The sequence below is a fragment of the Actinia tenebrosa genome, unplaced genomic scaffold (assembly GCF_029948245.1).
Source record: "Actinia tenebrosa isolate PJP-AT-01 unplaced genomic scaffold, QUT_ActTen_1.0 PGA_scaffold12__29_contigs__length_12842862, whole genome shotgun sequence".
Classification (NCBI taxonomy): Eukaryota; Metazoa; Cnidaria; class Anthozoa; order Actiniaria; family Actiniidae; genus Actinia; species Actinia tenebrosa.
In genome coordinates this window covers 6554331-6581877 of record NW_028292572.1, presented here as the reverse complement: position 1 = coordinate 6581877, position 27547 = coordinate 6554331, and the positions used below count along the sequence as shown (strand labels likewise).

Sequence of the window (27547 nt, the reverse complement as noted above, 5' to 3'; positions counted from 1 at the left end):
GAATTCAATATTTTATGTTTCATTTTCACTTCACGGTTAGAAGAATACTGCATGAAATGGGTGTTATTGCGCTGCCGGGAGATGCCACGTTTTATCCAAGAGATAATAAATACAGCGTGCCGGCTTATGACAGACTTTGTAAGGAGTTTGACGTTGTAGGAAGGATTTCCGATGCACTGCCGGCGCTAACAATGGTCTGGGGCATATTTGGGCTTATTGGGGGATTGGTGGACACGAGCTAAGTGATAAGGAAGTTCATGCGTTGAATCTACGATGGAACACTGGGTATCACAAAGAAACTCACGACAGTAGCACCTTCTTTGAACCAAACGCTAAGACCACTAAGGAAGTTAGAGACGGACCTTTGTTCAAAGACGAGGGCGGTAAGTATGCAGGGGCTAATCCACTGATTATCAAAATTACCAACGACGAGCAAACAAAGCAATATCTTAATTTCATACCCCCAGAAGGTAAAGGACTAACCAAAGCCGGCCTTGCCCGTTTAAACCGCAGCATAGAAGCTTACGTGTATTCTATCCTTGGAGCTCAGGTAAACACCCGATCCAGCATAATCGGAAATACTGGCGCCGCAGAAGAAACGCGAGCCGAAGCCTTGATCTTATTTGAAAGTTCAATCTTGGAGGGCGACATTAGCAAGGGCGTACAGCGTTACCAACTAGCCATACAAAATTCTAAGGCCCGACTGGACTACGCAGTAGCCCCGGGTTGTTGGTTAATGCCTAGTAATTTATCTATAAATACTGGTTCTGTAGTAGGATACAACAATAAGCTGCAGCGAGCTACCAAGGACATGAAGTTTGGGGTGAACGACGTGAACTCTGACACTCTTAGAAGCATCCCCCATTTCGTGGAGAAGCCTAAGAAGGAGCACGTAGAAAAGCCCGCACCAAAGAACGTAAAGAAGAAGGTTTTGCCTGCGATACCTGAGGAATATGACCATAACTTACTAAAAGCCGGCTTAGCCGCCGCAGGCGTTGGTCTGAGCTATTATATATGGCGATGAACAACCCCTACGTAGCTGGAGTAGATTGTGTCTATACAACTTACACAGGCGAGAAAAAATACACCCAGGCATCTTGGGTTGATGTCACCGGAATGTCTGTAGACCTGAACTACTCAGGAAAGAAGTTAATCCTTTGTAGTATTTGCATTGGCACGAGCGGCCATGCCAACGTGGGCTTCAGGTTCCTGGATGAGAATGGCGTACTGCAGCCTATGCGCGCGAAGACAAACAACAGGGAGCCTGCGCATTTCTCCGTAGAGCCCAACCCCGGCAGCGCCGAGAATCTATCGGTTTGGACTTTTCATATGGTTGCTGATTGCCATGGGAAGGTAAAGCTGCAAATGCGCGTAGATGACACCGGGAGCGTTTGCATAAATAGTATAGAAAATCAGAGAGATACGGTTTATAATCACAAGACCATTAGCACTCTTACGGTAATGAGTCTATAGAAGGGAATTTATTCCCTGAAATATATGAACCCACACGCGAAGGAAGATTGGTTTCTACATTTTTTGGAGGAGAAGGACTACTTAGAACAGCATTGGCATGACACCGGGCTGTGGGTGAAGGTTGGGGGCCTGGGATTGATCATGTGTACCATTAGCATTTCGACGGGGTATTCGTGTAATGTCGGGTTTAGGATCGTTGATGAGAATGACCATCCATTACTACCCTACAGAAAAAAAGATAATAATAGGAACCCAGCCCATTTCTCGTCGGAGCCCCCTCCAAGAAGCGGAGAAGACTTAACGCCGGTAACTTTTCACATGATAGCCAATTGCCAATATGCGAAGTTACAAGTTCTCCCCAACGACGTTGCCTACCTTCGGATAAATGCCGCCCCGTCAAGAGATTCCCCGACGGATGCCACTTGGAATCATAAGCCCATTAGCACCATGAGCGTGCTGCCGCTAGTTCCGCATTATCAAGGCGGTGCGAATACTAACTTTACTTATCCCCAGTCGAGGACGCCTCGGGCGCCCGACGACGATAAGCCACCAGTAATACACAAGGATAAGATTAAGCCTTCATCTTCTTCAGGAGTACCACTCCAATAGCGACAACCAAGATCCAAATGTTGTTGCCCACGAACTTCAACAGTTCGCCGCCGGCCCTAAGTGCCAAGGAAACAACCGAACCCAGCAGCCCAGGAAGACCGGCTGCCATCTTTTTTCCTAAGTCCGTTAGTCCATTGCCTAATTTCTTTACGCCCGCGCCTGTAGCCTTAAGCGCGGATAGGATAACTCCTACTACGGTGCTAATAGCGACCGCAAACGCCAGCGGAACGCCATACTTCAAAAGGGCTCTTTTTACCTTTTCCTTGGTGGTAAGCCCCAGCTCTTTTTCCAGGTTTTCCTTTTGCGCTTGTAATTCCGCAAGGCGTATTTCAAGGGCCTCCACTTCCTTTTGAGCTGCTTCCCTTTCTTCCTCGGTACGAGTTTGGTCCTCGATTACTTCTTGCTGCCGCTCTATTTGCCCCTCCAGGTCTTCGATAGCCTGATCTCTTTGCCGGATTTGCTCCTCTTTAGTGTTGATTTCGGCAACCAACTGCCGCCGTTCCTCCAAAGAGCCGGATATGGTGATATGCAAGTTTTTAGCTTCCTCTTTTGTCAGGTCTAACTCCTGTAAGGTGAGGTCGAAAGCCCTTTGGGCTTGGTCTCTATCGCGTAGGGCATTGTCTCTTTGTCCTCTAATTTCTATTATTCTTTGGGTTTTGTCATCAACTTCTCTCTTTTGAGCATCGAGAAGTAGTCGGTTTTGCCTCATGTAATCTGCCTCCCTTTCTTCCAACGTTTCTTGCAGTTCCTCGACGCGTTTTTCTAACGCAACCTTTTCATTCAAGGCTGCCAACCTTTCTAACGCGCTTCGGGTAGCTAGTTGAAAGCCTTTTAATCTTGCCACGTCACCCCTAACTTCACCATTGTCGTCGAAAAGGGGTTGCGGTTTCGTCCAGCGGTCTTTGTCAGGAAATCTCAAGTCTTGGACGCTTATGAGGACTTTGTTTCCGCGTTCTGTGAGCCTTACGTCGTCGGCCTCGAAGTGGGAATAGCGCTGCGTTAGCTCTTGCGTTGCCCACTCTACAGTTTCCCGCGCGGCTGCCTCAGGCTGCTCTATGTTTTGAAGCTCCAAGTACTCAGGGACGGGGCTGCCGTGGTTTTTTGATTGCCACATGCGATTCAAGGCGGCCTTGAAGCTTTTCCATCTATTACCATACTTGTTTTCTAGAGCCATGTCGTAGATTAGGGGGTCGGTTTCCGCGCCTTTAGTCCATGCGTCGTATTCTTCGTCGTTAATGTCGACTTGACCTTCTTCGGTAAGGGGATCAAAATCCGTTCCTTCTACTTCCATTATATATGATAAGCTCAAAGTTAAACCCCAACGTATTACCTAAGCAGGTTGGCGGACTAAAGGCAGAACGCACCTTTCACCGGGTCACCTTTACGCCTTCTAGCGCTAAGCCAGGTGAGACGCTGTACGTAGGCGTACCCCGCCTAACGGATAACCTAGTGTTGGTTCCTGGCACCCTGGCGCTAAGGTTTAACCTAGCAATACAGCCAGATACCGCAGACGCGCGTTACGTCGTCAATAATGCAGGTAGAAACCTTGTTTCCAAAATACGCGTAAAGTTCGCCGGGGAATCCTTGCTGGACTTAAACAGGTATGATTTGTATACCACGTACAAAGACTTATGGTTGACTGCATTTGACCGCGCGCAAAGGATAGAGCAGGGAATAGCAAGCGCAGCCATACGCAAAGTAAGAAGCGCAACCTCTGGCGCCTCAGGAGAAGACGAAATAAAGACTGCTTATGGTACTAAATATGTCGTTCCATTAGATTTCGAAATTATCACGAACCACGGTGCATACTACCCAAGGCAGCTAAGCGAACTGCAGTTCGAAGTGACCCTAGCAGATACTACGAACGTCCTGCAAGGAAAAGATGTAAGTTCATCAGCTGTGGATCCTTATTTCATCAAGAACTTGGAGCTGCAGTACGAGACGGTACACAGCGAAGAGCTGGCTCGTAGCGCTGGCATGGAATACAGCGCTGGGAAGGCTTTCCTTTACGATCACGTCGTGATGTACAAGACCTTTAGCTTCACGAACAACGTCGAAGAGGTCATCAACCAAAGCATTAACCTACCCAGACGCAGCCTTACAGGGATAATGTTGCTGTTCGCAAAGACATACACGGCAGGATTGCGTGACTCTGAGGCATTCTTTAATCCTAACATCACTAACGTAGGCGTTAGCATTAACGGAGTACCTAATAAGGTTTACTCACAAGGGATAAAGCCTGAGGACATGTACCGGGAAGTCGCGCGTAAGTTTGGCGATCAAATTAGTCCAAAGGAATTCTTTAAGGATAAGTACGCGCTGTGGATCGACATGCGCACGACAAACGACGAAGACCTACATGGTCAGGGATTGCGGCTGGTAAATACCCAGGACGGTATTACGTTGGAGATCAAGCGCACCAAACATGCCAGCGACACTACTAAGATCAACGCGTATATCTTCGTAGTCTCAGACGCGCAACTGAGCGTAGAAATGAATCAGCTAAAGAGCGTTGCGTATTGATGCGCTGCGCTCCCTCATCCAAAAAAAAAAAAAAAAGAATGAAATATCCCTTACGTATATAATGCTTCGCGTATTTGAAAACAATGAAACTAAACTGCAATGCATAGTGCAAGGCGATAAACTTTATTTCAAAGCAAAGGAAGTGGCGGCTGCGTTGGGTTACGAGCGTCCAAAAGATGCAATTAAGGCGCATGTTTGCGATAAATACAAGGTAAAGCTTAGCGAACTTAGAGTGGAGGTGAATCGCCTCCCCTCTCATTCACAGCCTAATTCCCTGTACGTAACTGAATCTGGGTTGTATCAGTTGATATTTAGCTCTAAGATGCCAACGGCAGAGACATTCCAGGATTGGGTCTTAGAGGAAGTTCTCCCTACCCTCAGGAAAACAGGTAAATATGCAATGGACAAACGCTTTGACAGTCCTAACAAGTTGGTATTCAAAATAGAAAATGAATTTGACCTGCATAAGAAGGTCGTAAACTACATACGTCGATTCCACCCTATCCTACTGCTCGCACCAGGTCTTGGAGAACTACAGGACTCAGCTAGCAAAAGGATAGTATGTTGGCAGAAAGGGTATCAGGCGGGGCAACCCGACATCTTAGTTCTTAATGCACATAAAAAACATAATGGGTTATGCCTGGAGTTGAAGACGCCTAAGGGTAACGGCGTATTATCCTCAAAACAAGAGGCGTTACTCACACAATACGAGGCAAATGGTTACCTAACCATGGTGTGCAACGATTACGACCTTATATGTAGGGAGATCGACCATTACGCGGAAGGCATTCGTGTACCTTGTCCTTGGTGTGTTAAGGCTTTTAAGACGCAGGAGGCGTTAAGGACTCACCAAAGAATATTTCATAGATATAATGATAGTTGAACAGACACACTGGCGTAATCTGACCGTTGGTCAAACTTACAAAATAAAAAATTATGTCATGTTTGAAGATATCAACCGATTGAGGTTAATCTTGATGCATGACAATGAAGAGTGCACTTTATGGGCACCTGACTGCGTGCGGTATGTCCTTCAAGGTGAGGAATACACACACGTAAGAAGTTATGGTAAAGTGAATGGTCGATGGAAGTTTGACATCGAACGCCGCACCGACGCTAATCCATTATGTGATTAGTCATCCTCATGGGCGGTTAAGTATTGGTCTGCTATGTCGGACCTCATTTTTTCTGTCATGTAATTAGTATGGTAAATTAAGGCTCCTCCTGCGAACGCTGCGATGTAAGGTAACGTCATATATTATTCATTTTTCCATGCTTTTCTTACAGCAAGGTAATGGTCTAAGGGCTTGGGTCCGTCGTACAGGCAACACCAAATATGTTGACTGCTACGTATACAGCCACATCGGTTGCAAATGCCGTCCCAGTGTTCCCTGTCTTCCCATCTCACGCCCTCGACGTCGTCAAAGCATACGAAGGTCTGGTCTATTTCCTTCTTACGTCGCGTGAGCGCCCGGGAGGTTTCGTGGGGACAACAACGTTCGGCTAAGTCTCCGTGGGTTTCACAGACGACATCTTCGAGGTGGTAACGACGACAGCGGTATTTATGCCAGTTCTCCTCGAAGTGAGGTTCATCGCAACGGAGACAACGGTCTTTGAGGCAGACTCTGTTCTCGCGGTGATATCGTAGGGCCTGTACAGTGGACAGTTCCTTACCGCAGTCACCGCAAAGGGTACTTACGGTCTTCTGACAGACTTTCTTGGAAAGATGGTATTGCAGTCGCTGCTTGCTACTAAAAGCTCTATCACATTGCACGCACTTCATTATATATACCTTATTTTTTATTGTTATTTTGTTAAATGCTGCAAAGAGGTCTCAAGTAAGGATCTATCTTTTATTGTTATTTTGTTAAGCCCCCATTAAAAGATGAGGTATCATTCTTTCTCATTGTTGAAACCAGCAAAAAGATAATCATGTTAACCATTCTTCGATCGTGATGATTTAACAAAATAACAATAAAAGATAGACCCTTACTTGAGACCTCTTTGCAGCATTTAACAAAATAACGATAAAAAAAGAAAGACCTATGCTAATTCCTCTTGCTGGGGCTTAGTAAGATCTTCTTTGCGACCTCTTACTCTTCTCGAACGTCGTCTAAAGTCCTTTGTGCTTTAGTATCCGCGGGACACCAATGTCCAACGAAGTCTTCTTCAGAGAATACCTTATTACAGTGACAGCAGCTGTGTTTCTTACGAGGCGTCGGAGGGGTAACGATGATGCAGTCAGCAGGTAGTTCGCACGTAATGCAGTCCATATATCTATGGGGGATATCGAATGAAGTCCTTAATGGACTCCTTAGCCCAGCCCGCCATTGTCAAAAGCGCGCCAAACCGTTCTGCACGCTTCAGACCACACATTTCATCGTACAATTCCTGTACGCGCTCTTTTAACCGGTCTATCTCTTCCCTTTGCATTTCTATGGTGTCTCTTTTATCCTTTGCGTCGGCGGTAATCCTTCTTACTGCTTCCACTGGTTCCATCTATATATGAACCCAGATCACATGCCTTGTAACGCTCTGATAGTAGGACCCACCGGCTGCGGAAAGACCCAGTTCATCGTGGAGCAGCTATTAGGATCCTTTAGATACCGCTTTGACTACATAGTGCTGCTTTGTCCCACCTACGTGAATAACCGCACCTGGGAAGGCATAGGAGTGAAAGATGACGACTTCTTCGTAGATATCTTAGATCCTAACGAGTTATCCAGCCATTTGAAGTTCTGGCACAAGCAATTCCCTAAAGATACACAGACGCTCCTCATATTGGATGACATTGCCTGTGGGGACGACGTAAAAAGGCGCACCTCCGAATTAGTGAAGCTCGCCTTTAGCGGCAGACATGACAACATTAGCGTTTGGTTGCTTTCCCAGCAGCTTACCAGCGTCTCTAAGCCCTTTAGGGAAAACATAGGCTCTCTCGTAGTATTTTATACTCCGAGCAAGTCTGACCTGGAAACCATTTTAAGCGACTACGGCGGTGAGATAAGCAAGGAACAGCTGCACGAATACATGCGGCATTTAAAAACGCACCAACATTCCAAGATGATCTTCTCTTTGAGGTTTCCGTATGACGTTAACATATATGGACATTGAGCAGCTCATAGATGAAGTCCCCACACAGTTAGATGAAAGTAACCTCAAGGAACAACTTAACATTCTTGTGTCTTCTGGGAAGTGTAAAGAAATGATAGGTAAGGAACTTACCCATGAGCAGGTTAATAAGCTGTCAGAAGAGGAGGTTAAGAAGTTCCATAAGAGGTACGAGGCTGCCCTTGCAAGTAAGACCACGGACGCCGTAGCAGACTCCGCTATCCGACTTGCCACTAAATTGCTTGGACTTGCACTGCCTATAGACGACGTGGAGCAACTGCGGAAGGACATAAGCGAGGACTATGTCATCGCCCAAGAACTTAAGATAACCTGTGGGTGGTTGTCTTTGAAGTGCGGTAAGTTAATGGCAGTCGCCTCTGTGGCACTTCACGTAGCTCAGCACGTCGACTTGAAGGAACTTACGGCCTCTTGGAAGGACTTCAAGAAGAACAGAGACGTTGAAAAGGTCTTCCAGGCAGCACTTACTGAGGTACCTGATCAAGTCGCCTCAAGTACCTAGTCAAGTCGTTGTCAAGTCACCTCAAGTACTTAGTCAAGTCGTCCTTAAGTCATTCTCAAGTACTTAGTCAAGTCGTTGTCAAGTCACCTCAAGTACTTAGTCAAGTCGTCCTTAAGTCATTCTCAAGTACTTAGTCAAGTCGTTGTCAAGTCATTGCCAAGTCATTGTCAAGTCGTCATCAAGTTACTTGTCAAGTCCTTCAAGTCCCTTAATATAAGATGAGTGACACCGAAGAACAACCAGAAAAGGCTCCCGTAGAAGATACCAAGATTACCAAGGCTAAATCTCCGGGCAGAGTCGCTGCCGGAAAGAAGCTCGCGGAGATGAATAAAAAGAACAAAGCAAAGAAGGAGGAAAAGGTGGAGGAAAGAGAAGAGGAATCCTTTATCAATCCTGGGTACGTCATTGGCGCGTTAGGAGTCGCTATAGCAGCAGGCAGCCTCTACTTACAATGGCGGGCTACGAAGCCAAAAGTAAAGTGGGAGGCCGCAACATATCACGCACCTGTGGAGGTTAGAAAAAGTAAGATCCCTGAAATGGAATAACCTTCTCGCTTTGTAATATAATGTCGACCGCGTTGTTGAAAACTGTTGAAGAAGCAGCTATCATTACTTCTATTGTTGCGGGTATTGGTTGGGTAGGTAAGAAAGTGCTCAAAGAAGACTTTACTGAAGACCCAAGCAAGAGCTTCGCTAACTTTGCTAAGATGACCGCTGCCGTAGGCGGGGCTATCATGCTAAAGGATTACCTACGAAAGGAAAAGTACCTGCCTACGACGTAATATATAATGGCTGGCTTAGTCGCAGGTGGAGTCATTGCAGCTTTAGCATTCACTGGAGCTAATTATGGCGGTCAATATTTGGATAGATTAGTCAGAGGCGACAAAAGCGGTGCCGCCGAAAGGAAGAGACACGACTTAGCGCTGGAGAAATATCAGCGGGACGTGGCAGCTTGGAATGAAAAAAGACAAGCTTACAGGGATTGGTTGGATAAGAACTACCAAGACAAAATGCAGGCAGACAAGAACTTCGAAAACACAGACTACGCCTTCAAACTTTATGCGCAAGCACACCCCGACTTTAGAATGAAAAAGCCTCAGTTCAAGAATTACTACCAGCCTTCTAAGAAACAAAAAGACAATGAATTGGTCTTTGTAGGAGTCGCAGGGCTGGCGGGAGGCGTGGCCTTGGCGTATCTAATATAATGATCGTCTTTTTGGAAAGCGACAAGAATAACTTTACTACTTATCTGAATCCTCCCATCCGCGCGGAAAGGGTTCGGCTGGTTAGTTGCTCTTTGTACAATTCTTGGTATAATTTAATTAATGGCTTTGTCGTCGTGACTTCCACCAAACCAAAAATACCAGATTCCCATTACACCCCTATAACACTGGCTAAGGAGCTAGCAAAGCATGGATATACTCTTACCACAGGATTGCCCCATGAAATGACATTCAAGAAAAATAATGGGAGCGCCAATCTAAAGGACAGTTCATTGGTAGAACTCCTGGGCCTTACTAGTACCACGATAAATAGCGGCAGTACATATGATGTGAAATGGAAAGTCGCATCCTCTTATGAAGTCTATTGCGACTTGGTCCATAGTTACAACAATGGAGAAAAGTCTTCTCTTATGTCCAAGTTTCTGCCCCAAGGTAATCCATTTGACCCAGTGGAATACACTCCCATTTCTTTGAGCTATGACTTGTCTAATTTGGTAGAAAGCATAAACATCACCATTAAAGTGGACGGAAAGACGGTGGATTTTAACGGACGTAAGATCAATCTTGTTTTGGAATTCATATAATGGGCCGCGTAGAGGACAAACTTAAAAGGATTTACTATGGGCCGGAAGGCTATTGGAGAGGAGCGTCAGCTATCAAGAAACTCGCGACCGCGGCCAGGGTATCAGACGAAACAGCTAAGAACTGGTTGAAAAAACAAACCCTCTGGCAGGTTTATCTTCCCGTGCCTAAGTACATTCCCAGGCCCAGCTTCACCGTAAATACCCCCAATGAAGTTCATCAGGCGGATTTGCTTTTCTTACCGCACGATAAGGTGAGAAAGAAGACCTATAGGTACGCTTTGACCGTAGTCGATATCGCAAGCAGATACAAGGACGCCGAACCTATAACCAGCAAGGATTCTGGGGAAGTCGCAGAAGCCCTAGGTAGGGTTTATAAGCGCGTCTTGAAATGGCCTAAGCTGCTGCAAGTGGATGCGGGGACGGAGTTTATGGGCGTGGTTACCAAGACCCTGAAAGACCACGACACTAAGATTAGAAGAGCTAAAGCAGAGTACCACAGGGGTCAAAGCATTGTCGAAAGATTCAATAAGACCCTGGCCGAGCGTCTCTTTGGATACCAGTATTGGAAAGAGCTGGAAGATCCCTCCAAACGCAATAGGGAATGGACTCAGAGGCTCCCCCAGGTCGTCGCAGCTTCGAACAACGAGGCGGCCAGGGCTACGGGAATGAAACCCAGGGATGCCATAAAAAAGAAACACGTGGAACACAAGTCCTTCATCAGAAGTTCGAGGGCGGTCTTCCCCCATGAAAAGAAATTAGGTAATGTCACGGTTCGATATCTCTATGAGCCGGGTGAATTAGAAGGAGGATCCAAAAGAGCTACGGATCCTAATTGGTCTTTGGAAACTTACCAGATCCGAAGTGCGATAGCTAAGAAGGGTCAGCCCATCTTGTATTATCTTCATGATGGTCCCACGCGTGGGTTCGTCAAAGAAGAACTGCTTATCGTGTGATGTCCGAATGCTATCGTATGCACTCCGTCATCACACATCCATCGCTTACCGTCAAATGCAGACAGTGACACCTTCTCCTGCGTGACGTTATGTATCTGATGACCATAGCTGCGCAGGCTGTTCATCTTATGCCGCTGTTCCTTGCGTGTTCGTAATACGTTGAGGTAGGACTCGTGCGTAATGTCCTTCTTAACCACATACTTTTTTACGCCTTTAGCTTTCTTTTCTACGCCGTCTAACTTTAGCACGCTGTACATCTTTGGTTTCAGACCCACGTATTCCACGATGGGTTTTCCTAACATTTCGTCTTTCATCTTCCCAATTACCTTCTTATTCTTCGCAGAGTAAAGGAAGTGCTCCTTCGGGTAACCGCTGGTGTCGTACTCGTCTATGTCGGGGAGGCAGTCTTTGTAAACGTCTTCCGTTTGCACTTCTAGAATTAGGGAGTCGGTGTCTGTGTACAGGAGGCGACAGCGGTCTCCGTACTTTGGCTTAAGCTTATCGTAGTAGAACTCGTACATAAGCAGCTTCGATAGATCCAGCACCGTAAAGCCTGTGTAAACGGGCTTGTTTAGTAAGAGGTTTGCCCTTTTCATGTGAATCACGTAGAAGTTCAGCATTTCTACGTATCTAACGAAGCCTGGCTGTGACACGTATGCTTCTGCTTCCTCTTTGGTGCTGACTATTTTTACGCTTACGCGCTTGCGGATGTTCTCCATTGTCTTTCCGAACACGCTGTTGTTCATCAGTTTGAAGAGGTTTTTCTCGAAGTCATTTTTCGCTGCGGTACGCTTTTGCGTGTTAAAGTCAATGTAGGGGCGCATCCAGGGTTCCTGCGTGAATTTTAGGACTCTGTGGATCTTCTCTACGCGCATTCCGTGTCGCACGTAGAACTGCAGGTTGCGGTAATGTACCACATACTTCTTCTTATCCATCAGGTTCATAGTTAGTTTCCTGTACGGTTTGTAACCAGGGCACATTTGCTTTTGCAGCGGACTTAGCTGCTTAAATGGTATCTCTATCGCTTCTGGTGCTAAGGGGAACTCATTGTGTTCGTCGTGCAGGTGCTCTGGGTACTCCAGATCCACTTCTAAGACGTAACCCTTGTCTTCCTCCTTTCCTACCTGCATGTAGAAGTCTATCGGCTTCACTGGATCCCATTCGAAGTCTCTCACAGGTAGGTACTGTGACATTGCCCAACCATAAAGGTTATTCGCATCCAGGTAGTAAATGTATGTGGTTGGTTTCTCTGGGTCGTGCTCTACTAAGGGGTTGTTTGCGCGGGCGTAACGTCGGCTGGGTCCGCATACGCCGCCACGAATACCGTCTTCCATAAACCGATACATGTCGTACTCCGTTAGGAGATCCAACTGCGCATTTGTCTTCTTTAACAAAGCACTCCAGCTGAGCCCAGGAGCCGTGTAGAAATTAGCGGGATCCAATCCGTAATATTCCATAGCCATCTTTCTGAAGCTTTGGAAAACATCTGCGAGCAGCACTACGTCAGACCTTAGGTAGATGTCGTGGTAGTCACCCATGTTCTCACAGGAGTACTTTTCCCACACGTCTAACGCATGCTGGTACTCCTCATCCTTTATACCGGACTCGTTTAGGGTGCTGTAGAAGCGATCTTTGGGTGGTAGGGGTTCTTTGAATCGATCCCAGGAGTCCATGTATTCGTATGGGTAGACTCCTTTCCTTTCCGCGCCGTATTGACTGGAAATGGGAAAGTTGGTGTTATACTTTACGAGGTTTGCTAAGGAGTCCGCCATAAACTGCTGCGAATCTAAGAACTTTAGCTTACCCACAGTTACGGATATGTAGCGCTCTTTGTTGTTGGGTATGCATTTGACGTCGGAGCCGTCTGTTCCTTGTAGTAGCAAATGGGAGTCGTAACCGCGGAGGTTGTGAAAGAACACCGGAATCTCCATGTCTGGATTTACTTTGAAGTTTATATTGCATTTCCAATGAGCCGCTCCTCTGTATTTACCCGTGATGTGGCAGTGATCCCTAACCTTATCCACATAGAAATCCTCAACAAATGCTTTGTGGCAGTGAATGCAGTGCGTGGAGGGCTTTCCCGGCTTCTCACCTTTCTTAGCATACTTCCCGCATTTAAAATGAGCTTCTCCTAGATACTTTCCATCTTCATCCCACGCTTTCTTGGCTCGTCTTCCAAACTGAAGAAGCGTATGTTGGCAAATGTGGCATTTTTTTGCCTTGTTAAAAGCCTCCTGGTTCTCTTTGGTAAATTCCATCTTCTTTGGACGTCTTAATTGTTCTCTTATCTCCCCCTCCTCTTCTCGCAATGCTTCTAGAAACTCATTAGCTGCGTTCTTACCTCGGTAAATCACAGGAGGGTTTGCTTTACCGTCTGATCTGACTACTATGTAACCAAAGGAGCAGATCTCGTGTAATCCTACCTTATTCGTGGCACCACGTTTCTGCTCTTCCTTAGTTATCAACGCTTCGAAGTCTGCATATATCACGTAAGGCACTTGCATCTGCTTTTGATGGTCTGCGTATGAAAGCTCTTTGTTGGTGGGCATCTGGATCCGTTGCGCCACTTCTTCGACTCCGCGGCAGATCTCATCGTGTTTCTTTAGGGTATTTAAGGATGTAAATGACAGCAAGCAGCAGTCGCAGAAGTACTTTTTACCTTTGTGCTTAGTATGTCTGTAGAATAGTCTGCTAATGTGTTTAACCCATGAGTAGTGTCCGCCGTGGTAGAATAAATGTACGCGCTCTCCTTTACTTTTTGACAGAACTAACGGTACTATCGTCTGCTCTCTGACTCCGTAAACGTTAATTGCTAGATCGTTTATTTCCTCAAATATGGGGATGTCTATCAACTGCATGGGAAATTCCACACCATCCCACTCTAAATCATCTGTGGGATACTTACTTGTCCTACAGGGATCCTTCTCTGCTGGATACAGTGCAGACCTGATTGCCCACATAAAGCATCGATTGTCTTCATTCTTCACGTTTACAATAGCCTTCTTCCTTTCTACCCACGTTGGTAGCGGTACGTAACTCCCCCCTCGTATGGGTACGTACCTGGCTATACTTATCTCTATTCCTTCAACCTCCTCTACTGTCCAACCCGATCCTTCTTTCGTGTAGTTAGACAGCGACTCCATTATTGCTTCTAAGGCTTCACTGAGTGACCTATCCAGATTCGTGGATTCTAATATCACTAACGACTTTGATCGCAACATTGCTGTCGTCATTACCTCGTCTTTTGACAAACTTACTTCTACCATTATGCTCGCTTTCAGGGCTCCTAATTCTTCTATACCTTTTCGGAGAGTCCTTTTAACCTTCCTTTCTGACTGACGCCAAAACTGTCTAACGTCAATCTCACCGTTACCGGGTATTGACACCGTGCTGAAGTTGCTTTGGGATTCCATCTATATAATAGGAAATATTTTATACCTAATACCAAGCACTTTTTAAGTCGTCGTAGTCGTACTCACAGTCCTGACAATGCCAAAACAATTTAACCTTAGTCTCAAACTTCTTACCACATCCACAATCATAACTGCTCATACACTTCGTCTTCATTTTCAAATGCTTTTTCAAATCCGCTTCTTTCTTAAAAGTTCTCTTACATTCTTCGCACTCCATATATAGACTAACATATTTGCGCTGTTGCCCCCAACCACACTTGGAGTGGGTTGTTTCCGTAGGTGGATTTTTGACGCGGGTCTTACCCCGTGTTGAGATTGCGCTGGAACCCCCATTCCCTATACTACTCCCCACAACGTCGTGTTCATCAGATCTAGTCACGAAACGTTTGCGCATGCGTACGATTCAGTACGTCTTCCACTGAGAAATGAATAAGGGCGGTTTTAGTCAGAAAAAAGAATGTTTGTTTTCTGGAGAGTATACAAAATATTCCTTAAGTATTCTTTCGTGAGTCCAAGACACTATTAATAGTAAAGATAATATGAAAGGATTAGCCTAAAGTCCCAAGAAATGACTTTCATTTTTGACATTTCGTAAAGTATTTGTCATTCGATTTTGAAAGTCTTATTTGCATATTTTTTACAATAGCGAGGACTAGACGTTTTGGACTTATAGGCTTCGAGCACGCGCAGACGTTTTTTACTCGTTTCGCTCAAACTCGTTAAATATGTCGGATGGATTTCATTTCTAGAGCCAGGTCATCACCAAGAAACTTTTGGCTGTTCTTCAGTATTGATCAGAAAATGTTTTTGTTTTTATTTTTACAATGAGCCTTCGCCTCGCCTTACTGTGGTTTTCGATATCCAGCGAACTCAGACATCCCAACGGCTTGTTGTGAAATGGGTTTTTAAGGGACGGACCATTAGATATTTTAGGGGGGGGGGGGGGGCAAAACAAAAAAAAAATCGAGCAGAGCTTTAAAGAGTGAAAAAAAACTCGTGCATAAGAAAAGTGCCAGAAAAAATTCCAAAATTTGTCCCCCCCCCCCCCCCCCCAAAAATCCTGCACAATATAAATTGCCCAACCCAACCCCCCTCCCAAGAACGTAAAAGGTACAGACTGATTATTTTTGATTGAAGGCTGCGAAAAAACAAATTTCTTCGTGAAGCCTGTAAGTAAATGAATGAATGATCGACTTTAGATTAACTATATGTGAGAATTCTGATTCGTTATCCTTACAATTCCGGCACGGGAGGAAAAATCCAGATAATAAATCAAGATTAGAGAACATGTGGCATTAGTAAAAGCACATTTATTGTCCTATAAAACCCCTTGTGCTAAATCCCTAACTAGGGGGTCGAAAATACTAAAATATATCAGAACGATTAAAGAGTGTGGAATTCTTTGGTTTTAATCAATAGATTATCAATTAAGACAATGGGTCTATTTGTGGAATGTTTAACATGGTGCCTACCTTGTGCTTCTAGTTTTCTTCGCAGATCAGCAGCAAGCTTAACAAAGTCAACCTGATAGAATACATTAAGGGTCAGCGGATGACAAACTTTGGCATGCCCGACTTATGCGTAATAATGTTGGAATGTTGGAAACAGTGACACGAGTGAAAAACGTCTCCGCATGCTCTGAATCCGTATGCAAATTAGTCAAAACATATGTAAATTTGGCTTTCAAACATGCCTGATAAATTGGACTTCACAAAATACCAAAACTTAGTGTCCATGCTTGAAACTTAAGGCTAATTCTTTGATATTGCGTTTCTTAATACAGTATCTTGGTCTCACAAAAGTATACTCGCGAACTTTTTTGTATACTTGGAGAAAACAAAATTCTTCAAAATTCTTAGAACACGTGCTGAAATGAACGCATGCGCAAACGTTTTTCTCTAGTGTCGGAAACAGCAAGGTTTGGAAATGTACTTTAAAATTAATAAAACTCAAAATAAGAATTTTAGTTTCAAATGAGAAAGCATCGTGCCCGAACGAATAGGGCAACTTCAAGAGCAATGGCCTATCGAACCTTTTAGCTTGGCGTATAGTTTTTTCAGACCACATGTCATTCCCTAGAGTATCATTTTTTTGTTTAACGGTTGCGCATGAGAAGACATATGAAGATGGATGGATGTAACTCAAACAAAGAATCTTATTCTCAATATGACACGTGGTCTGAAATGGGCAAACATTAAAGCCAGTAATGCCGCAGCCTGTAAGTAGAGTCGTCGAGATTGGCCAAAACAAACAATAGTTTTCATTGTGGTTATATTGTTTCTCGTTCTATTGATCCATCTAATAGGCAACTCCTTTGAAAATTCCTCTGATAATTTCTTCTTCGACATTTCCTATGAAACTTAATTATTTCAACAGACAAAAATAACAGAGTATTTTTTTCCTGATAATTCTTTTGATTTCTGTGTCCTGCTTTGTGTAGTACTCTGTTTCCCATCATGCTTTGTGCTAGATATTCGTGCTCGTGCACATTGCCTATAGAGCGTTTTCACTCACGTGAGAAGGCAGCCATAAACAACAGAAACTTTCTGCACAGTATTTGCATAAAAATAGAGTTCAATTCCCGGAGGATAGAAAATGTATTGTTTTGGTACCCCATAATGGCCGCTGTGACGTCATGTGAAAACGCTCTATTGGGTTAGATCTTCTTAGAGCTGCGACCTTGCCCAAGTGTAGTGTAGCAGGCCCTTAAAGTGGAAGCAAGGGATTTCTTAAATAATCGACAAACAATCGATCTAACCTCCATGTTGACATAAGTGGTGTTTTTGATTTTGAGTGCCCGTGAGCCAAACTCCAGCGTACATCTCGTTTCGCTGAGGTCCATTCTTGTGGGAGAGACACACAACTGAAAAAGAATGAAAGTAAAAATGAGACAATCGAGCGCAGCTTTTTCCGTGGTTTCGTGATATGTTCAGTAATATAACAGATATTATATAACAGGAATACAACAGAAGCACCGAAAGGACGAGAAGCCGTAGACGGTGCGCGTGCGCAGATGACGTGAGGGAGATTGATTTCAACCAATCAGAGCGCGTGCGTAGCAAGGTTTGAATAGATGCTTTGCACCATACACGTACCGGTGCCCATAGTACAGCTTGGACTGCCTGTGGTTAGATGGCAACAATAAAATCTCTTTTCTCTTGAGAATTGATTTTTTTCTCATGTAAAACGATTGTATTGGTTCTGCCATCTAACATGGCTGCTGTCACGTGATGGCGCAAATCCTCTATTGCTCCTGCGCCATCTAACATGGCTGCCGTCACGTGATGGTGCAAATCCTCATCTAAAAGCTATAACTTAATTTGTTAATTTATTTTCCAGAACCTACCACAAAAACAGTTTTACAGTTTCCTCCAAGACTGTCCTGAAGAAGCCGCGTCAGGGTCGAGTTACGGTATGGAATATGAGTCCTGTTACCTTCTGAAAGAGCGTGGATCGTGTTCCTAAAACATCAACCAAAGCTTAATAAAATACCCCCACTACAAATTGGTATGATAGTGTGGGTACCCTGTGTAGTACTGTTACTATAGTAACAACCTTGGGCTTAATACACTGGGTGGGATGCATGATGGCGTCATTGACCTCTACTACCAGACTCCTTTGCACACTTTCTTTTAATGTTATGCTGTTGCCATAGTTACACCCAAAACTTATTTCATTTGATGGGTGTAATAGACCTCTTTAGATTCGTTGTTTGTCGTACACATTTCAGACCACGTGATACCACTCTTGGAAGTTGATTCTTTCGTGTGTAAATATTTTAAAATGTTTGTCACAAAAGAACAATTCTCAAGGGAATGTCATGTGATCTGAAATGGACATTTTGAATACGAAGCTAAAGATATGTATTCCTGTTTCTATGGCGACAAGCTTCATTTTTCCTTCCGTTGGGTACCCTGTGTGACTAGTGTTGCTATAGTTACCCCAATTCCAATAGTGACAGGTTAATGTGCTGTAGTTCTGATAGCCTTTCTCCGTCTACTTGGGCTCGCTTGACTCTTTCACTTCCGGCCAAATCACATCTAGATAATGTAAGATCACGTACCAGACGTTATCATCACTGCATACTTACTTCAATAATGGAAGGTAAGTTTTTTATGGGGGGATTGCTGGGGGAAGGGATAGGAAATCCGCAGCAAACGAGCGGCGAAGGCGGGAGCAACTAGGGGAAGCCAACAAGGGTTATTGCAAAATGTAAATATTATGAATCTTTATCGATTGTATTTTCTACTTACATGTTTATTCTCCCCCTCGTTACGACATCATCACGAATCTTTATCGACTGTATTTTCTACTTATATGTTCATTCTTCCCCCCGTCACGACATCCTCACGAATCTTTATCGATTGTATTTTCTACTTACACGTTCATTCTCCCCCTCGTTACGACATCATCACGAATCTTTATCGATTGTATTTTCTACTTACATGTTCATTCTTCCCCCCGTCACGACATCCTCACGAATCTTTATCGATTGTATTTTCTACTTACATGTTCATTCTCCCCCTCGTCACGACATCATCACGAATCTTTATCGATTGTATTTTCTACTTACATGTTTATTCTCCCCCTCGTCACGACATCATCACGAATCTTTATCGATTGTATTTTCTACTTACACGTTTATTCTCCCCCTCGTTACGACATCATCACGAATCTTTATCGATTGTATTTTCTACTTACATGTTTATTCTCCCCCTCGTTACGACATCCTCACGAATCTTTATCGATTGTATTTTCTACTTACATGTTCATTCTTCCCCCCGTCACGACATCATCACGAATCTTTATCGATTGTATTTTCTACTTACATGTTTATTCTCCCCCTCGTCACGACATCATCACGAATCTTTATCGATTGCAAGAATGCCTCGTCATCGTCCTAATAATACAACAAAATGAATTTCAATCTTTATCAGTCTTACGCGACGACAAATATGACCGTGTTTTAAGGGATAGTTCCCTTCTTTTCCTAAAATTCATTTCTATTTTAATTATGAATTTTGATAAGGAAGTGTGGGAAAACCTCTATATTGTTACATATCAGGATAACTAAGATAACCCGTGTGACTAAATGGATCATCATGGCTTACCACTCTTTTCAATGCTACGCGCTGATCGAGACAACAGTCGCAACAGGGAAATAGGGGAATACACTGCCGTCAATCAGAGAATATAAATGCACCGACCAATTTATTTGATTGACGGAAGTGTATTGCCCAATTTCCCTGTCGCGACTGTTCCAGCGCGTAGCAATGAAAACAGTGGTATTTTCAGACTTTCTGTGATTTTGGCGGGAAAATTCGAGCAAAAGCGCGCCTTCCTTCCCTTCTCTGGGACAACGTCTCTTGGTATGCTTTTCTAGTAATTCTTCGTATAATGATAGTCTGTCTTCTTACCTCCTCTTCATCAAAAATATCAGACTCGTCCTCAAAAATACCAGAAATACCTACAGGAGATTTCTGAAATACAAGACGAAAAATGCAAAGCAATATTAATACCATCTGGAACTCAGATTTTTTCTGAGTTCTTTCTTTTTTACCTCTCGTCATTCATTCATTTAATTTTTCAGTTGCGAGCAATTGCTGTCCTGTGTACAGCCGCTTCCCACCCCTCCCTCTTAAGGGGAAGAAACGAAAGAAACGGGGATGGAGCTCCCTCTAAGTTTTTCCTCATAATAAGGGTGAGGAGTGGGAAGCGGCTTTACACAGGCTAATTTTAATCTAATTAGCATTCGTCATCTGGTAAAGCACCTCAATAATATCAGTAAGTCTGTGAAATTTGAACATGATTGGATAAAAAGTACCAAAGTTACAAGCCTTAGTCTGAAAAAATTACAAAGAATGTATGGTTACAGGCTAAAAGCTTCAGACTTACTAATGTTGAGATGCTTTTTAAAATTCCAAACTCGCCCCTGTCTCTTGCTGTTTCTAAAGCGGCCAATAGCACGAAGACGTTTTGACTAATTTGCATACGGACTTAAAACATGCGCAGACGTTTTTCACTCGTGTCTTGTCAACATATTCTTGTGACGACCGACACTAGAGAAAAACGTTGGCGCATGCGTGCATTTTAGCACGTTTTCTAAGATTTTGAAGAGTTCGAGTGAGAAAATAAATGTTTGTTTTCTCCAAGTATACAAAACATTTCGCGAGTGTACTTTTGTCAGACCACGACACTGTATTAAATAACACAATATGAAAGAATTAGCCTTAGGTTTCAAGCATGGACACTAAGTTTTGGCATTTTATGAAGTCCGATTTATCAGTCATGTTTGAAAGTCAAGTTTACATATGATTTGACTAATTTGCATAAGGATTCAGAGCATGCGCAGACGTTTTTCACTCGTGTCTTGCCTACCCACATATTCTTGTGACGACCTCAATGATAAATACGTACCAGTGACTCGACGCTTTCTGCTTCAGATCCCAGCATATCACTATCCAATGACATCATATCCGACTCCATCGAACCAGACAAACTACGACTTAACTCATGGAACGATAACCTATTCGGTGGCTTGATGGCTGAAGGCAGCTCAGGTAGAGAAGACACAGACGCAAATCTAAAATTACTCGGCGTTCTTAGACTCTCTGTCGGCGTACGAAGATTGGGAGTAGAAGCTTGATGGGGTATGAATGAATGGAAATTCTTCTGTTCATCGTGCGAGCCTCTTCTCAGAGGTGTAGGGATCTTTGAAGCGCTTGTCACGTGATCAGGGATTGCCTGCGCACGTGTTATACCAAATTTGGGCATTGGTATTTTGGAGCTTATGGCGTCTGAGTTGTCATGGCTACTGTGTCGTCTCCGAGGCTGGGTCGAGGCAGTGCTGGAATTGGTTACAGTAGAGGCTGAAATAAAGAGTTTTTGTTGGTTAGATCATAATAGACAGTTTTCCAAAATGGCGGCCGCAAATTCGATTGAGTTCAAATTAAACTTAGAGATAAAACTATATCAGCTCTAGAAAGAACCCCTTTACTTTAGTAACCCTGCAAAGATTTCTTAAGTCAGGCGTTATATTGGCCGAGATATAACAGAATTTGGGATGAAATTTAAAGATGGAATTTAGAAGTTAATTTTTTAGCGGAGAGAAAAAAACCCGGTAAATCTGGAGAAAGATTATTGAATCAATGAAACGCCTAAAATAGTTAAAAAATATAACACCAAGTCCGCGAATCGAACCCGGGTCGCATTGGCGAGCGAGACACCAGTGATTCCGTGAATAGATACTGCAACGCCACTAAGTATAATTAGAAATCCCAATCTTCTAATTTTTTTCTTACCAGATTTTTGCACACTTTCTCTTGCGATAGATCTTTCGACCGTTATTTGACAGACCGAGTGGGACCTGGGAATGATTACCATTAGTAATAAATAAATATATCCAAATATATTATATAGTAAAATTTTCGTTATAAAACAGCTTATATATACGACATGGCTACCATTTTAGCTTTCTTGTTCGGTTATTCCCTTCGGAATAATCGTAAACCATCTATATCATTCAACATGGCAGCCAAAAATACAGCTTATATATACAACATGGCTACCATTTTAGCTTTCTTGTTCGGTTATTCCCTTAGGAATAATCGTATAAAACCATCTACATCATTCAACATGACAGCCATGCGTAGTTTTCTCTCAGGAATAACGAAAACAAAAGTTATAAACCATTCCGAGATTGAAAGGAAAACTGGGTCGAATTTTCATTGCAGTGATATTTGGGACTTATTTAGGGGACGAAATAGCCGCCATCTTGGAATAAAATAGTCCCACAATGCACTGCAATGCCAACCCGACCCAGTTTCTTTCTTAACCCCTTTGGATGGCTAGAATACGTAGGAGAAAACCCAGTTAAAGTGGTAATTGAAGGTACAGCGTGCTTGAAAATTGACTAAAGGTGCTTCAAGGATATTACAAGAAGACTATCAGTCTCTACCTCGTGCAGTACACAAAATTACACCAAAATCAAGCAAAAGCAATCAGTCAATATTGCCGCCCATAAGTGCGAGTAAAAGACTAGGTATGAGTTTATCAATGGGCGATATACGACGTTCCTAACTTTCAGCAATAGTCCCCTTGCAGTGCTTCGGAATGCAGCTCAATAGACCTCTTCGGCTTTGAAGTAATGTTTTCCCATTTCAGACCACACGTCATTCCCTAGAGTATCATTTCTTTGTTTAAGGTTTGCGCTCGGTTGCACATCAGAAGACACATGAATATGGATACAGCCCAAACAAAGAATCTTATTCTCAAGGGAATGACACGTGGTCTGAAATGGCAAAACATTACCCTGTGCTGAAGGGGTCTATTTGGAGGACACAACAATAGGTTTCCAATAGAACATTTTCGAGTTTCAAATGACTACTGTGCTCCTAATTGATCACAGACTCACTTACTCAGGGTTAGCCTCGACTCGTATCAAAGCCTAAATATTAAAAACATTCCTCACGTAAAGTAAAGAATGCGCAGCTTTAAAAAAATATTGATTAATGAATGGTCTGCACAAAATCGAGGCTACTCCTAAGCAGCAGAGAACCTGAAGCTCGAGTATTCTCAGGAGATTGAAATTATTTTGAATTGTCCTCCAAATTGAACTGCTTTAACGTTACATGCGAAGGGTTCATTAATGAGAGACACAGGCGTGTGCCCTTGATTCCAAAACTCGTACCCAGTCCTCTGCTCCTCTAACAAATTCTCGAGTCACAAAGAGCAGTGCAAATGGATTACGAGGGTCAAAGCTTTATTTTTATCTTTATATTTCAAGCATTAAAAGAACCCTTTAAGAATAAAGTTTATAGCGTTATATGTTAGACAGTTATTAATCTTGTACCCAGATCCCTTAGACTACTGATGGCCAACCAAGTCTTAGGCCAGATTAGTCTTTGCTTTAACGAGATGATCAGGTGTCATTCCCTAGAGTATTATTTCTTTTTTTATTGGTTGCACATGAGAAGACACATGAATATGGATACAACACAAATAAAGAATCATATTCTCAAGAGAGTGACACGTGGTCTGATGTTCCCAAAACATTCCTCCCTAGTTGATTTGGTCCATAAATAGGTGTATAGGTGTATAGGTGTTTAGGTGTGTAGGTATGGTTTAGCAGTCTAAACGACCTGGTTCCACAATTATATTCGTTATACTTGCAGGTTAAGTTTTACTTTGTCAGGTTGGTTAAAAATGAGAAGCAGGCGATTGATTGATGACGTCAGTATAGAGTGAATGGCAGGCATGTCAAATAGTCACGTGCCTATCACCTTACCTAGCTCGGTATGGAGCCTGGCGCCCAGTATCTTCACCGCTATCGTCATAAGATTAGAAATCCAAAGTTACAACAAAAACAACAAAAAATTTAAAAATCAAAACTTATTAGCTTTTTAGTTTAGTTTTGTTAGCATTTTAGTTATGTAAATATTGCCTTTAAGTTATTATTTTTAAATCTTTTTACGCGAACAGATGAGTGAAATAATAGGTAGCACGTGAAAATAAAAATGGATGTCAGTATTGTTATTTTTAAGACTATAGTTAAGGCATGTTTTTAAATGTGTTATAGCTTAACCCTCGTGGATAATGTATTCTTGGTATTAAACCACTACAGACATCTATGTGTAAATGGTAGACAGCACTCACAGACACGAAAGACAGACTGACAGCACGCACTCACAGACACGATAGACAGACCGACAGCACTCACAGACACGATAGACAGACTGACAGCACTCACAGACACGATAGACAGACAGACAGCACTCACAGGCACGATAGACAGACAGACAGCACTCACAGGCACGATAGACAGACAGACAGCACTCACAGACACGATAGACAGAATACGCTTTGCTTTTGTATCGGTGTTTACGCAGAATTTTAAGTCTAACATACAAAAGTGTGTATTACATTAAAACGGAATGTCCTTGAAGTGTTATTTTTAACGTTTTCATCCCTTACGCCTTTTTTATATACCATTTTAAGAAATACATAGAGCCTAAATTTAACTTATGATATGGGTACAAAATACTATGGCCTGGCTCCCACACAAGCAACAAAGAATGAAGACATATGCAAAAAAGGCGGGAAATAACGCGCCTGGATCCGAAGTTCATAAAATAAAACATATACACAGTTCTCATGCATTAATTCTCATTGGTCATCTTGCGAGGCTGAGCAAGGCTGCTCATTAAAAATAAAAGTGGCGCGAATTCAGGTCAAAACAAAAGTTCAATTTCTATACCCAATTTTCCCGCCCTTTTTGTGAACATGCGCATTACATTTTCCTCATCCTCGCCAGAGGCGGCGTGCCTCTTACATAATTCCAAATTAAAATGAGGAATTCCATGCCTTGAGACATATTTTAGTATTATTTTCAAAAAGCTCTTTATTATTTAACTACTAAAATACCTGCTTGAAAGTCTGTTCATTCGGGTTTCAGCAAAAATCAGTCTCTTTTTCCCTGACCTTATCAAAGACATCACCTCTTCAGCGCTCCGTACAACGTACTCTGTTAAGTTTTCCACATACACTCCTAGAATACAAACAAGAGTCCAGTAACTTACTCCATGCATACTCCAGTGCTTCAGTGCTCAAATATAGGCACAAAATCTTGCAGTAATCCCTTCACAGTTCCCTGCGCCACCTTGAAAGGTAGCCGTGTCTTTGCAGCGAAGCGAGACGAACGGTGAGCTTACAATGATAGAGACCTCTTTTTAACACTTTGGACAATTATTCACATGTCTCTATCATTGCAAGCTCACCGTTCGTCTCGCTTCGCTGCAAAGGCACGGCTACCTTTCAAGATGGCGCAGATAACTGTGAAGCGGACAAGATAAGATTTTGTTGGACGTCAATCAAAGTGTTTCCATGACAACGTCGGAAAATACGAAGTTTTCAAGGGCACGCGCCAATGGAATGTTATGGAAACGCCTTGATTGACGTCCACTAATACAGGCCTGCTTCGTCGTGACGAAGATTCTGCTCATGATACTGAGAAACACTGTTAAACTGCTATTATATTTGAGGCACTTGCTTATTTGAGAGAACGGTGTTTCAACAGGAATATAAGTTTGTTTTAATTGTAAAAAGAATAACGAGTGAACAGCTCTTCTGTTGTCATAAAAAATCCAAATTGTGATCTTTTTCTTTTTTTCTTTTTTTTTTTTTTTTTGACTTACCAATAAAAATTTTGAAGTAAAATTATAATAAAGATATTTATTTTAAAAGCAAAAATAAATACAACAAACGCCTTGAAAAAGTTGGAAGTTTTGCCTATTGCATTCTAAAGCCCCGTGTACACTAGCGGTTTTTGCTGCGATTTTGTCCATAATAAATAATGGTAAAGAATTGACTTGTAAAGTTTTTTTCAGGATACCAAGATTTTCCTAGACGAATGTCTCTTTTGAAGGATGAGACAAATGATTTCATATTTCCGAAAATTGCCACAAAAATCGCCGCAAAAATCGCCAGTGTAAACGGGGCTTAAAGTGTATATCCGCTCGAGGACTTGTGCACTCGCTATTAAAATCCAATTTGTCAAACTCGATAAATATTCACAGCACTCTAAATGAAATAAAAAGGGGATACCTTTCTTAGGGTCTTCTCTCAAAACCATTTCAAGTCTGTGGTCAGGGTTAATGAGGTCAAAGATCTTCTCTTGATAGATTTGCAGGTACGACAGGTAAACCTGTAAAATTCAAAGTATTCGGCATATTAAATCAAACCATTAAACATTATTAAATGAAAAGTACGGAAAGTACTAAAAGGACGGACGGATGGATGGACATAATTTACGTCTTCTTCTGTTATATTCACCTACAGGTGAATATAAAATAACTGTTATGAATCTCGCGTTCTGATTGGTTGGGGGCGCGTGCTTTATTAGAGCACACAGCACGCGCGCGCACTTTTAGTAGCGTCATTCCTATCTAAAATAACGGTTATTGTAATTTGTACTTTATAAAAGAAATAAAAAAACTTGCTTGCTGTGCTGTGTGGAGTTATAAAGCTTTTGGGGGTTGGCAGAACACTCGAGAAGTGTCGAAAAGCACTCCGCTACGCGTCATACTTCTCCTAACACTTCTGGAGTGCTCTGCCAACCCCCGCGTGCTTTATAACTGCACACAGCACGCCCGCGCGTTTTCTATTTCTTCAATATAACGCGCGCATCTGCACGCGCACGCTTGCTTATGCTGATTTGTGCTGCTTGCAGTGATAAATGAAAATCTGAACAAAAAAAAACACATCTCTCTCTGTTATTTATTAAATTCACTTCCTTCGGCGAATAATTGTTAATATTTTTTTTAGCGCCCATTGTCACATCGTCAGGTCTACTTGCTTTACAAACACTAAAAAGACAATTCCAGCTCCTTACGATAAATCGTTTTTCGTGTTTCTTCGGCCTTCACAATTTCCAAACATTTGGGTTTTTTTACTTCAAGACCGTTAGGAGTTCGAATGACGCACCTAGGTTGTGAGAAAGTTGACTTCTCTGGATCGTAAATCGACAGACACGAAAATCAACCCCAACAGCATATCAAATGAAGTACTTCAAACAGAAATGCTTCACTACATCGTTATAAGGTCAAGATCCCACGAACCCTAACATTAGTACAACTCAAGTACTTAATAGTGTCATTTTCGTATTTAGGCCATTTGGAATCTCAAACGTCAGCTACGACTAATTTCTACAACATTTCCTCTTTCTCCAAGTTGATACAAACCAAGTTAATGATTTGAAGCTTATTTTCGAAAGCTTTTTTGAACGTTTCAATTGGAGTCTGATAGATTAATTGATATTATCTTGGCTACCGGAACGACCAACATGTGCTTGAAATCACTCGACCGGGGCCAAGAATTGAAAATAATCTGCTTTCACTCCGTCCTTTACTGTGGTATAGTTTTCAAGGTTATCAACTTGAAGACTAGTGGAATTCTTCTAAATGGAAAGTCATCAGTCTTCAACCATCCAACAAAAAAGGTTTTAAAGCTTCGAATCAAAGTATTTGAAAATATTTTGTATCTGAAAATTATTTTAGAAAATTCAGAATTTTGAACGTCATCATCATCATCAACCATCACCATCATCACTATCATCATCATCACCATCATTATCATCATCATGTATC

General features: G+C 42.7%; 1 protein-coding gene across 2 annotated transcripts in view; it reads right to left on the bottom strand.

The window, feature by feature from the left end:
• Positions 1–15695: 15695 nt before the first annotated feature.
• Positions 15696–27547, bottom strand: part of LOC116301951 (kinesin-like protein KIF3B) — a 20621-nt gene continuing 8769 nt past the window's right edge. The window contains exons 6-16 of one of the 2 annotated variants that reach the window (XM_089028426.1): positions 26007–26106; positions 24828–24951; positions 23692–23730; positions 21707–21771; positions 20823–21274; positions 19823–19885; positions 19235–19305; positions 18347–18445; positions 17752–17866; positions 17164–17268; positions 15696–15929 (exon numbers count right to left, since the gene is read on the bottom strand). In XM_089028426.1, the coding sequence (XP_088884552.1) occupies positions 15789–15929; positions 17164–17268; positions 17752–17866; positions 18347–18445; positions 19235–19305; positions 19823–19885; positions 20823–21274; positions 21707–21771; positions 23692–23730; positions 24828–24951; positions 26007–26106 (1374 nt within the window). In that variant the 3' untranslated portion in view covers positions 15696–15788. The remainder of the gene's footprint in view (positions 15930–17163; positions 17269–17751; positions 17867–18346; positions 18446–19234; positions 19306–19822; positions 19886–20822; positions 21275–21706; positions 21772–23691; positions 23731–24827; positions 24952–26006; positions 26107–27547) is intronic. The other variant, XM_089028427.1, reaches the window with a different exon arrangement.